Raw genomic sequence first — 14,084 nt, forward strand, 5'->3', positions numbered from 1 at the left:
AATTCTTCCCAGAATTTAGAATACCATGTCTTTACTCAGATAAACAACAGAAAATCACGCTTTACAGGATAATGTTAACTGCATTTCAGTTATAATGTTTCTGTACTTTTGCTATTACTTCCTGAAACACTAAAAAGATAAACTTTTAGGACAGAAGTACAAAAAATAAACAACACTCAATGTAATAATGCTATCACAAATAGTACAAAATTATAGTATCTGTAAATCCTTGTCAATAAAATAACAGAGTACAGTATTAGATTCACACTAACTGTCTTGGAGCTGTAGGTTTTCATTGTGTGCTTCCTCCAGCTGCTGTTCAAGTAGTTTATTTTGTGCTTGATACTCTATTTTCTCCTCTTTTAGTGAAGGATAATCTGAAACTTCTTTCAGTTTTTCAGTCAACAACTGATTCTGTTTGCTTAGTAATAAAACTTGAGCCTTGACTGAATCGATTTCTTGCTAGAAATAAATCGTAAATTACAAATAAAATTATCAGACTTGTTCAGAGATTTATACACTATTCCACTGTCTATTTCAGAACATGCTAACATTTCTGTATTTAAATTTCAATTACCTCAAGTTCTTTTGCGTGCAAAACAGCTTGGCTGAATTCTTTCTTTTTTGAATTAAGCGCAATAGTCTCTTCATGCAAAAGCATAGCCTTTTCTAATCAGAAACACAAACAGTTTTAGATTAAATGTATTTTGAAAGTAGATGACAAGATCAAAAGTTATTTAACTTTTTTTACTAGTTTACCTTTTTGTTCTCTCTCATTTCCAGCAAACTTTTTTGTCCTACTTATGTATTCTTCTTTTAATTCAAGTTGATACCTAGAAATAAAATAACATGCTAGCAACTGATTAAAGACTTAACGTGATGCTAAAGTTAACTCTAGGGTGCCTTTGAGTCAATCTTGGCTCCTGTTTATTGCCTGTTCTAGTTCTTACTAAATTTTCTATCGAAAAGAAAACAACGATGAAGAATACAAATTTGCTAATCTTCTTTTCTATCATAAAGTGAATATTAGGATGAATATATTTTTAAAAGAAAATTAACTCACATGGTACATCAAAAATCTACATACAGTACATGTATCACTACCTACATAAAAATTACCTCAGTGACAACAAAAGAGAAGCATCATCAAAATTCTTGGTGACTAGACAGCATTGCCGGCTTTATTTGTGGCTTCTACTTCTAAACAATTTTTAAACAAATTCATAACATCCAGTCTAGACTTGAAATCTAGACTTTAAGCAAGTATTTTCTAACACTGTATTTATGCCTTTTTATTTCTTTTGTTTTTTTGCTTTAAATTTCAGTTATTTTTATACTGAATTATTGAATTATTTTGCATTGTCCTCAAAACTCAGTGAAGTTTAATTCTTCATAAATATGACTAGAATTGTATTTTGGTTTTTTTGCATCAAACTGAATATGGGGACCCAGATTGTGGGGGCAATATGCTGGCTCTGTTAAAAAGTGCTATTGCTAACATGTTGTAAGCCGCCCTGAGTTTAAGGAGAAGGGTGGCATAAAAATCAAATAAATAAACAAACAAACAAACAAACAAACAAATAAATATGGAGAAAAGAGGCAATATGTCTCTATATTTGCAACAGCAGCATATTCTTTTAATCATAGTACCAGCAAGTAAATAAGGCAACAAGTTTTATTATGGGTTTAAGCTTTTGAAAAATCTACTGATGAACTAAACTTCTAAACAGTGCCCATCACTACAGTCTGAGCAAGCAGAATGAAATAAATCCACTTCACACTGTCAAGAATACCAAAAGTTCTATTATCCTCCTTGTACCACCTCCCTCTGACAGATATTTACAAAACATACAAATATAACCCAACATTTTTCTCTTCTTGATGAGGTGACTTGTTCGTTATAAAAGCAGTCCTCTTAATGAGCAGGAACGTTCTTCTATACAGATACTATTTATTCAACGTTCATAATTGGGACCAGAATTTCCATTACTAAATGATGTGGTTAGCAGACACACATCTCATGACTACATTGCTTAGCAACTGCAGTTTCGGTAGTTCTGAAGATCCTAAAGAAGTTAAGTTGTGGTCATCGGGCAGTACTGCACTGTTGTTAGGTGACGATCTCATGCTTCCCCTGCTCTGCCTTGCTCATCTCCGCTTCAACTCCCCCCATCCGCCTATTTTCATCCCCATGTCTGCTCTTCTGGCCATCTACCACCCCTACTGTCTTGCTTTCTGCTAACCCTGTTTGTTCGAACCCCACCATACATTCTGCTTCTCCTGCCACACCAGCTGAATCTTTACCATCTTATTCCTCCCACTGCTGGTGAAGCACACCTGGCCTGGACCTTTGTGCTTTGTAAAAATTCATACCAGGTAAGCCTCATCAACAGCAGAAGGAAGACAATTGCAAATGTCAGCTGGGGACAATGGGAGTGACAGGAAGGTTGACGTATTGGCAAGGCAGTAGGATCAGTAGCGAATAGGGTATTCAAAAAAGCAGATGGGGGTGGGAAGAGTTGAAATGCACTCTGCAGTCATAAATGTGGGTGGGCTACCAACATCCAAATTTTGATCACGTGACCTCAAAGTAACTGAAACTGCCAATAACTTGGTTGTAAATGACATTTGTTCAGTGCCAACATAATTTCAAAAAGTTGCTAAATGGTCATTAAGCAAGGACTACTTGTTTACATGTTTAAACATTCTGTTTAAATATTCTGTACAGACCACAGGCAAATATATTACTTTAACAGCTCATTCTTCAACTTCTGATCATATGTCTCCTCAATATTCTTTATATTATTCTCCCTCCGATGAAGTGAATCTTCAACAGTTTTATTCTTTGATTCTTGAAGCTTTTGAGCTCTAGGAAAACAAGAAAATGTCTCGTTCGCATCAGAAATGAATGTGCTCAGACCTCAAAGGAAATGGCAGGGACACCTTTTTTTGATACAACCACCTCCATTAGTCTTCTCTGTTGTGTCAATATGACATTAGAAGGCATAGTTATAACTTCCATTTCCAATTCTTTCATTGCTGTTTGGGAAAACTATCATTACCCCATCCTATCAAAAATTCCCCCATAAAAATTAAATATTCACTTAAAGAAACATTTATGATTTTTATTAAGACCTATCAAGCAAATTCCTGCCTTTAAATCTAAAGGGGTGAATAGCTTTTCTCTTTTAGAATCAACTAACAGTAGACAGAATAAGCAGTCAAGAAATATGCCACAAACAAACACTTGGTAGAGCAATCGTGAAAAGTATTGGAAAATATATTTAAATGCAAGTAATATGACTATACCTATAAAGATCAAAATTGTGCAAACCATACTGTACTGAAACAAAAGTTGGACTTTAAAGCTGGATAGAAAAAATATAGTCTTCAACTATTGAGAGCAATTAGAACCAGTATTTTCATTACTAAGGGATACAAAATCATAATGTGCAACTGCATTGTTTAGGAATGGCAATCTCTGTCGTCCTGGTTGCTATTATTAACCAATCTCACATGTTTGATGAGGCAACTTCCTGCTTGCTTCCTACAATAAAATTAGTTAAACCTTAAACTGATTTCAATATAAAGTTAAAGAATTACATTCTTCAAAGCATAAAAATATGAATGGGTCTGCAATTTGGATGTCCTCCTAGACCCACAGCTAAGATTAGACCAACATCTAACAGCTGTGGCTAGGGGGACCTTTGCACCAGTTTGTGTGGTGCACCAATTGTGACCCTACTTGGATTAGAAGGATTTCCTCACAGTCACTCATGCTCTTATCACCTCACAGTTGCATTATTGCAATGCACTCTACATGGGACTACCCCGAAGAATGTCCAGAGACTACAACTGGTCCAGAATGCAGCTGCGCGAGTGGTTGTGGGTGCACCTAGGTACACTCAAATTATACCAATCCTTCACTAGCTGCAATGGCTCTCTGTTGGTCTCTGGGCTCAATTCAAGGTGTTGGTTATTACCTTTAAAGCCCTACATGGTTCAGGGCCCAGGTTATCTTCAAGACCGCCTTCTATCTCATAGTTCCCAGGGACCGGTAAGATCCCATAGAGTTGGTCTCCTCCAAGTCCCATCAGCTAAACAGTGTCAGCTGGTGGGCCCGCGATGAAGGAACTTCTCTGTGGCTGCTCTGGCTCTCTGGGACCAACTACCCCCTGAGATTTGGACTGCCCCCACTTTATTGGCCTTCCGGAAAGCATTGAAGACCTGGCTTTTCCAACAGGCTTGGGGCCATTGATCTTGCAATTTGTAACGTCCAATCTGAATAATAATGCATGTAGGTGATTTTTTAATTGGTTTTTTTAAATCTTTTAAAACATATTTTCTGTATCCTGTTGTAAGCCTCCCAGAGTCCTTCGGGAGTTGGGCAGCACAGAAATATAATGAATTAAATTAAATTAAATTAATACAAAATAACATTGTATGAATTGCTATTGGCCTCTGTATGACTGAACACTTTATGAAAAACATGTTTCTGATGTATGACTCAATAAATAAAATAGCAGAAACATATAGTAACAGGGAATGACTACCCTTCTAAAGATGTAATATTTATAGCAATATCATTTCATCTGTTTACCATTTCAACTTAAAATAATTTTTTGAATAATGAGGGAAATAAACATGTTAGGTCCAAGCCTTTCTAAAAGCATTTGGGGAAACTACAGTTTGTTGTTCTCCTATAAGTATTTAACTTTCAATAGTTTTTGTTGTTGTTCAATTGTTAAGTCCTGTCTGACTTCACAACTCATGGATCATACAGGCTAGCCCCATCTTCCACTTTCTCCTGGAGTTTGCCCAAATTATATCAATGACACTACTGTTTCAATAGTACTTATTTATAATATATATTTATATAAAAGCAGTAGTTTAGTCAGAAAATACAGTAAATGCCCAATTCTCTTTACATGTTTTTAGTGTTTGATAGAAAGTCAAAGGCTAGAAAATCATTTCTACATTTCTGCTACTGAGAGGAAGCAATCAATCAAAAATCTAAGATTGTATACAGATGAAGAAATCCAGTTATAGACAGAAATATTAGTGTACAAGATGCCTGAACAGATACAAAATATTAATTTGCACAAAAGGAGGGGGTGAAGAATTAGGAGTCAGAATATAGATTTAGTCTGAGGAAAAACTATCTAAACAATCTCATTTTCTGAATCAAAAATATTATCCAGAGTTTCTGCTTATTCTTTTCATAAACTTCTGAAATGGAAACGTTGCCTCTATTGAAAAATTCTATTCTTTCACACGTTGATTTCTTGATTTACTGCATTTCTAAATAGAATCTAACTTCTTTCATGTTTTCTCCATTTTATGCTGTTTAAAATGTGGATTTAAATATGTTAAATAAATATAACCCAGAAAAGAATTCCTATGTCAGGGAGCATAAGATGATGTTTCCTCAGGAGCATTTCCAGGATCTTTTGATGTTTCTTAATGAAATGAATGATTTATTTTTTTTTTTTGGTCTATAACAGGGTTGTTAAACTCATGGCTGGATATATCATGCACTGGCCATACCTTTGCGCAGTTTAGCAAAGGGGTAAAAAGTCACAATAAGTCATGTAATGCTGCCATGACAATATGAGTTTGACACCCCTGGTCTATAAGGTGTGACATTTAGAAAATTAAGATAGGAATCCCTTCACAAAAGAAGTATTTCCATTATTTTTAAAACTCACATTTCAAAAGCTTCTATTCTCTTCTTCAGTTCTTCCTCTCGGCTTCTTACTGTTTCAATATCTTTTAGTAAGGTTTGTCTTTGCAAGTAAATTTCCTTTGCATCAATCTGTTAGGAAAAACAGCTCAGGTGATATATCCCTCAAAAACAACAATTTGGGGGGGGGGGAAACCCAGGGTGTGTTTATAATACCAACTCCCATAAGTTCTTACTTCCTTCACTGGTTTATTGATAAACTAATTACTTGGTACAAAAAGATATGGAAACTACACTTTACATGAAATAACAAGTATAAGGATCAATCAATGAATATGAAGCAATGTATTCCAAACCACATTTAAAAAAACCCCAACCTCTGTCATTAGGGACAAGCAAAACATTTTAAGCTTGAAACAGATATTTCAAGTAGTTTAAAACACGTTTCAGGATGTCATGTAGAAATGTTCACCAAATTCTTTCATTGCAGAAAATTTCAAAGAATTAGTAACTATATAGGTTGGTTTTTTAAAAAATTACCTCTTGCTGTTTATGAAGTCGCTCAATAGCATTTCTTTCTCGAGAGGTCAAAGCCTCTGACTTGGCCTGATGATCTCTTTGAAACTCTTTCCGAAGTTCTGAAATTTCTTTCTGGGATTTTGCCCTTTCATCCATTTTGATTGTGGCAATTTCAACATCCTTGAAGTGTTGTAACTGTAACATTTATAAAACAGAAACTAAAAACACCGAAAAGAGGTGTGCAGGCCAGAAATTCAACTACCGTATATACTCGAGTATAAGCCGAGCTTTTCAGCCCCAAAAATGGGCTGAAAAACCCGACCTCAGCTTATACTCGGGTCACCACAAGAGAGCGCCAGGTCACCACAAGAGGGCGCACCGCAGGAGCCCGGCAGACATTGCTGGCTTGGGCGGGTGTGGGAAAGGGCAAAGTGCGGCGGCAAAGGGTGCTCCAAGCGAAGCGGCTGTGGCAAGAGTGGGGCAATTGCCTCTTCTCCCCAGCTCTAGCAAAGACGCCAGCCAACTGCAAGAGGGAAAAAAGGTGATGGGAAGCTGGTGAGGTGGGGGGGGGGACTCATGAAGCAGGAATCCACCCCTGACCTCACCGGCTTCCCCTCGCCTTTTTCCCCTTGCACGCCATCGGGGCAGTCACGGGGAAGAAGAGAGAGAGGGTGCGTGCGTGCGCCCTTTCTCTCTCCCCCCTCCACCTCGCCGGCTTCCCCTCGCCTTTTCCCCCTTGCACGCCATCGGGGCAGTCGCGGGGAAGAAGAGAGGGTGCGTGCGTGCGCCCTTTCTCTCTCCCCCCCTCCACCTCGCCGGCTTCCCCTCGCCTTTTTCTCCTCGCACGCAGCTGCCCTACCCTTCCCACAGCCGCGTCACTCGGAGCCCCCTTTTACTTCCCTCTTGGAGCTCCTGTCGGCATCTTGCAGCTGCCTTCCCTTCTCCGGGTCCAGCAAAGTTGCCAGCCAACTGCTCCGACGGCGTGCGAGAGGGGAAAAAACGATGGGAAGTCGGGGGGGGGGGATTCCTGCTTCATGAGTTCCCCCCCCCCAACCTCACCAGCTTCGCATCGTCTGTTCCTCTCTCGCACGCCGTCGGAGCAGTTGGCTGGCAACTTTGCTGGACCCGGAGAAGGGAAGGTAGCTGCAAGACGCCGACAGGAGCTCCAAGAGGGAAGTAAAAGGGGGCTCCGAGTGACGCGGCTGTGGGAAGGGTAGGGCAGCTACCTTACCTTCCCCGGGTCCAGCAAAGTTGCCAGCCAACTGCTCCGACGGCGTGCGAGAGGGGAAAAGACGATGCGAAGCTGATGAGGTCAGGGGGGGGGGGGGGGACTCATGAAGCAGGAATCCCCCCCCCCCGACCTCACCGGCTTTTCCCCTCTCGCACGCCGTCAGAGCAGTTGGCTGGCAACTTTGCTGGTGCCGGGGAAAGGAGGCAACTCACCCTTCCCACAGCCGCTTCACGGTGTTTCGAAAGACAAGTTCTCTGTGAACAGCGTCATTTAAAATAGCCCGTCGAAGCCGTACATCCAGCAGACCAGCCTGTCGGAAAAAATCCACCTTGCCAAAACCGCACCGCACGTGTTTGTGGTTCACCAGGTGCAGTTTGGCTCCTGTTCTCTCCTTTAGCAATTATTCCAGTTCCCCATTTGAGCAAAGGGCTTAAGGGATCATTAAGGCATAATAGATGAGTCTGCATATTTTTCTCCAGCTAAATGTGGTTGCTTCATTGTAAACTCTGGGCCGGTGAGAATTACAATCACTTGGCTTCAACTTTTACAATCTTGGAGGCTCAACCTGGCTTTGGAAGAAACTGGTGAACTTAGCTTCTTGTCATTATTATTATTTATTATTATTATTATTATTTATTAGATTTGTATGCAGCCCCTCTCTGTAGACTCATTAGTAGACCATGTGGCTGACATAGACAAAATATAGCAGCAACAGCAACAACAAAAACAACAAAATCAACAAACAACAATAACAGAGTTGGAGGTCATGCTGATAACCTCACAGCAGCTAATGCTGAAGCTCTTCTTTGGATACAGATTTATCTATCTATCTATCTATCTATCTATCTATCTATCTATCTATCTATCTATCTATCTATCTATTTAATTGGATTTGTATGCCATCCCTCTCCAAGGACTCAGGGTGGCTCACAGCATATATATGAACAGAACAATAATTTAAATCCAATTAATGATGAGATGAGAAGGAATCCAGTTTGGAAGGATTTTAACTCTTAGGTTTTAGCTTTGTTGCTGATTGAGCTACTTTTTTTACTTTTTAATTCATTGTTAATATTGTTAATTTGTTTACCCTGTTTTAAATTTCCTGAGCTAATTTACTGGTTTTCTTTAAAATAAATATTCTAAAACATGTAATCTACTGATGTCTCAATTAATGTAATTTTATTGGTTTCCATTTTTATAAGTTACCAGTAGCCACTGCATTTTCTTACCTCGGCTTATACTCGGGTCAATAAGTTTTCCCAGTTTTTGTGGCAAAAACTGGTGCCTCGGCTTATACTCGGGTCGGCTTATACTCGAGTATATACGGTATTTTTTTCTGTGCTTCAAATGTACTGTTCATCTCATAATTTCTTTAAATTCCTTAATGACATTAACATTTCTTCAATGGTATATTTTCAACTTTCGAGAGAAATTTGAAATAGCAGTATTCATCTAGACATTTATCTTAAAATGCATATGTTCAGAGAATACCGTTGGAAACTTAAATTACTTATGCTTCATTTACACTCAAGAACTGACATATTTCCTCATCTCTGCAGTCTATAACATTCTAGGTATTGGGAAAGAAAAGTTAACAGTGATTAGAATGTACACTAGTATTGCAGGAAAATTCTATCCACAGCCAGGAATTTGATCCTGACCAGCTCAAGGTTGACTCAGTCTTCCATTTTTCGGAGGTTGGTAAAATGAAGATTCAGATTGCTGGGGACAATGTGCTGATTCTATAGACTGCTTAAAAGCGGGCTGTAAACCACTGTATACCAGTATTATATGCCTTAGTGCTATTGCTATGGAGTAGACAGTCACAGAATTAGAAACCACACAGAAGTTCAGGGATTTGAACATCACTGGGCTACACTAGAGACAACCAATATTTGTCGATCATGTTATTTATATATACAATTTGGTTTCAGAATACATATTCAGAACATATTTTTACTTTTCCAACAAGCAGGGAACAGGAAAAGAAGCATCACTATGTTGAAGAGGAATCGGTTAATACCTCTTGTTTTATATGTATGTAAGTATGTATGTGTGTATGTATGTATATATACATTTTATTGTACATTTTTCTTTGTTATACATAACGTTTCATTTTTGCAACAGTAATATGCTGTCTGTATCAAATCTCTGTTGAATATACACAATTTTTTACACACCATAATTACTGGCAGGAAAAGTCTATCCACCTCCTAATACAATATTATTTTCCCTTCTAATCATCCTATGAGTGGTTCTCAACCTGGGGATTGGGACCCCTTTGGCAGGGTCAAACGGCCATTTCATAGGGGTTGCCTAAGACCATGGGAAAAGACAGATTTTCCATGGTGTTAGGAACTAAAGCTTCTATTCTGGCACCTTGGAACATATTTTTACAATCCGACCAATAAGGCATTCACTGTGGGGGTATCCTTCTGACCTTCCTGCCAATCAGGTTAAAGTTCTGTTGAGCAAATTGAATTGATGCTAGACTTATGATGGGGGTCACCACAACATGAGGAACTGTATTAAGGGGTTGCAACATTAGAAAGGTTGAGAATCACAATTTAATCTATGATCAAATATAGTCCAGTGGTAAAATTAAGTATGGTATTATTGCTTATGCAGGCATGAATATGAATATGTATATGAAATTACAATAATTTCATATAACTGTAACTATCTCTTTTCTCCTTTACAGCAGTCATTACCTTTTGCGACATTTCTGCTTGTAGCTGCTGTTCCATTTCTCTTTTATATTCAGCGAGTTTTACATGAAAAGACTCAGATAAATGACGCTGAGGATACATGTCTGCAAACTGTTCATCAATTAGGTGAAGTTTCTCAGCTATAAAAATAAAATATATGAAGTGTTCCATTATTGAGCCATAAAAGTCTTTAGTAAAATATCAAAAGGAGAAGAAAATGAAACCAAATTATTTTGGTATTTCTTGTTATATTCATATAGTATGATACAGAGGTTGAAAACAGAACTTAAAATGCAGACAAATTTAGAAAACTGGCTTAATGGACAGATGAGAAGCTGAGCAATGGAGTTATTCAGAGAAATAGGTGTTTTGGGGATCATGTGAACAGAAGCCATGTTTTGATCTTACAGTACCATATACTGTATATGACAAAGAGAGCAAGAAGAATTCTGCTACTCGTCCTGTAAAAAATTATCTGCAAAACAACACTCAGTATCAATATTAGTGAAAGAAAATTGTAAAGACCTTGGTTGTTCGCTTCCATTTTTTTTTTAAAAAAAATGTTTTTATTAAACTTTTTTTTAAAAAAAGATTTTTATAATCTATTTATTTGATATTTATCTATATCCTTTAACATCCATTTCCAATCCGTTTCTCCCTCTTTTTAGTTACAATTAACTATATATATAGCCATTCTTGTATATTTTTTTATATTAAACAATATTTCCCTTGTCTATCAAGTTTACGATAGTACTGTTAAATACAAAGATATTTCATTTTTACAATTCCTTAGCATCTTTCAGACTTCTATACCTTCTTAACTTTAATCGTTCATGACCTATTCATCTTATTATTTAACCATTTATACCAATTGTACCATATCTTATAATAATTTGATTCCTCTTTATCACTCATTTTTGATGAAGATTTTTTTGATCATGGACTCCACGGACGGTATTTTATTGTTCTTCCAATTCTGCACAAATGTTATTTTTGCTGCTATGATAATATGTAAAATTAATTATTAAGTCTTTTTATCCTGGTTCCCTGTAAATATACCTAGTAAAAATATTTCCCGTTTCATTTCTATGGGTTAGCTAGTTATCTCTTCAATCTATTTCTCTGTCCTTTGCCAATATTGCTTTACTTTGAGACATGACCACCATATGTGGTAGTATGTTCTGGTATTGTGTTTACATTTCCAACATTATGGCGACGTGTTGGAATACATTTTTGCAATCCTTGCTGGTGGAAGATGCCATCTGCAAAACATTTCATAAATGTTTTCTTTGTATGCAACAGACTTTGTCACTCCAGATTTTCTCCCATTTTTCCAGTCCTGTTATAACTAAAGTTTTGTGCCATGTTATTATTGCCTCCTTTCTAACCTCTTCTTCTATTTTATAACTCAACAGGTAGTTATAGAATTTTGTGCTCATTTCATCCTCCGGTCCTAGCATTATCTTATCTAGATCGTTTTCTTCTTTCTGAAATCCATATTGTTCAGCATCTTTTTTATGTCTAGATTTTATCTGTAAATACAGCCATCAATTTCTATACCTTGTTCCTTTAATTATATTCTTGTTTTCAGTTCTCCTTCTTCCTTTAATATTTCTTTATATGTCTTCATTCATTTTGTTTGTGTCTAGTAGGTTTGAGTTCATTAATACTTCCAAACAAGGTAGGTATTTTGTTATAGTGATTTCTTTTGATTTTTAGCCAAACTTGTATAAGTGCAACTCTAATTATGTGTCTTTGGAAGGAGTTATGTCTTACTTTTACCATTCCACAGAAAGGCATGCAAACCTCTCTGGAGATCATGCCCTTCCAGGGTCAAGATTCTTTTGTTTTTGAGTAATATCCGATCTTTAATGTCGGTGAGAGATGCTGCTTGGTTATAGGTCTTCCAATCAGGAAAGCCCAAGCTTCCTTTTTCCCCTCTTATCTTGTAAAGATTTAAGTTTAATTTGTGATTTTTCCCCTTGCCATATATAATTTATTATCTTGTTTAAGTCATTAAAAATAGTTTCTCTAGTTTTATTGGAATTACCTGCCTGCAGATGTTTCAATACTTGACTAGGTAACACTATCGGTACTGGGGAATGTGGGATTTGCTCCCTGTTTATATACAATAACTTGCAATCTAATGTATGTAAAAATGGAGCAAACTCCATACTCGCTAGCACTGATGTTACCTGGTTGGTAATGAAATGTCTGCAAGCAAACCACCAAGTTCAAAGTGTATCAAGGATTACATCGTTCAATCCTGGAACATAACCTCCATTTACAAACTGTAATATACCTATGTCTTACAAAAATAAGGCAAATGTAATTGAGGACTGAGAGGTACCTATACACATTTCAATACTAAAATGCCTAAGAGATTTTGGCCCTCATCTAACATCCTGCTAAAGAATACACACAGACACACACTGAAGCTACATAATTTGCTGAGTTGCCTGAGGATAAGTCAATTATAGCACTAAACTTACCAAGAGATTCTTTATAGAGTGTTGAACTTGTTTGAGTTTCTGTATTGCAAGTCTCTTTACAGAAATTGTATTCCACCAATTCTGTTAACAGCTGTACAAGAAAGCCTTGGAGAAGTACAATTAATAACAAATCTATCTCTCATAAGAAGAATATTAAAAAAGAAGGCTATTCTGTAATACAGTCCCAAACCCTGGGCAAGCAGTCTGTGCAAGCAAGTGAAGCTCACAGGCAGGATTTAGGCAGCGTGAAACCACCCCTTCCTATTGGAGGGAGAAAAAGTCTGTGGAAAAAACATTATCCAAGGAATGGATTTCCAGTACCCTAAAGGTTGGGGGCCACTGCCACAACAGTAAAAAGGCAAAAGACAGTTCATGGAATTAAAGCCCCCCCCAAAAAAAATCTTCTAATGCTGCAATCATATCAGTTATCAAATCCTATCCCTATTTTGCCCAATTTATTTCCTCACATTACACTAAACCAAAAAGGACATTTTACAAATTCATTCTCTAATTGGCAGTTTATGTTTTTAAATATGCTGAATACTAATCATCCTTCTGCTTAAATTGAGGTTCTTTGTAGTTGTGGATGTTTTTTTAAGTTCAATCTGCACGATGAGCATGAATAAGATCTCTGTGATGGACAAGATTAGCATTTTTAACATTTTAATTAGGATGTTTTTAATGACATCAATTTCCTCAACATTTTTTAGTAGTTTATAATGACGCATACATATCACTAAACAAATAAATTTTAAATAAATTGAAAGTCATACCTTTTGTGCTGGTTTTTGTTAAATCTGAAATCTGTAAACAGAAATCCACTTATTCAAAACTATGTTCATTACTAGGAACTGAATACATAAATTTAGTTGAAGTAATATTCTTTACCAGTATTTTATAAGGGTCACTTGTTGGATTGATCCTAATTAGCTGGAGCAGATCTTGTACACTAAGCTCCTAGAGAAAAAGAAAAGTACCTTCTTAGCCATCATCTACATACTTTAAATTCTAAATAGCTGAGAACAATAAAATAAAATATCATGATATTGGAAATGGCAAAAGATAGTACAGTACTTCAACATGTCAACATTTTCTCCTTTTTTATAGCCAATGAAATGTCTCCATCTACTATTCCCACCATAGTTCCCTCTAAGCTGAGCAGTGAGCAATCGCTCACTTAAAAATCATCATCAACTCAGAGTTTTCCAAACCTGCCCAGAAGCCGAGAGGGAAAGAATGAGAGGGAAGGAGGAAGAGAGGAAGAGAGAGAAACAGATAGAAAAAAGAGAGGAAAGAAAAGAGAAAGAAAAAGAATGGGAGTAAGGAAGAGAGAAAGAAAATCTAAATCTAAATTGAAACTAGCTCAACTATTTAAGTGGCATTTTGATATTGATAGAGTTGCCCTATTATGAGCTCACTGTTATAGACACACAGTACAGTATTTTATT

The 14,084-nt window shown here is 37.0% G+C and overlaps 1 protein-coding gene across 9 annotated transcripts in view; it reads right to left on the reverse strand.

Annotated features, from left to right (window-relative positions):
• Positions 1–14,084, reverse strand: part of OFD1 (OFD1 centriole and centriolar satellite protein) — a 45,158-nt gene that overhangs the window by 20,793 nt on the left and 10,281 nt on the right. For all 9 annotated transcript variants that reach the window (XM_070750798.1, XM_070750795.1, XM_070750800.1 and 6 more), the window contains 10 exons: positions 13,525–13,593; positions 13,410–13,440; positions 12,637–12,741; positions 10,148–10,284; positions 6,224–6,397; positions 5,709–5,815; positions 2,749–2,868; positions 760–833; positions 578–669; positions 273–462 (listed from right to left, as the gene is read on the reverse strand). In XM_070750798.1, the coding sequence (XP_070606899.1) occupies positions 273–462; positions 578–669; positions 760–833; positions 2,749–2,868; positions 5,709–5,815; positions 6,224–6,397; positions 10,148–10,284; positions 12,637–12,741; positions 13,410–13,440; positions 13,525–13,593 (1,099 nt within the window). The remainder of the gene's footprint in view (positions 1–272; positions 463–577; positions 670–759; positions 834–2,748; positions 2,869–5,708; positions 5,816–6,223; positions 6,398–10,147; positions 10,285–12,636; positions 12,742–13,409; positions 13,441–13,524; positions 13,594–14,084) is intronic.

Source organism: Erythrolamprus reginae, chromosome 4 (genome assembly GCF_031021105.1).
Source record: "Erythrolamprus reginae isolate rEryReg1 chromosome 4, rEryReg1.hap1, whole genome shotgun sequence".
NCBI lineage: Eukaryota > Metazoa > Chordata > Lepidosauria > Squamata > Dipsadidae > Erythrolamprus > Erythrolamprus reginae.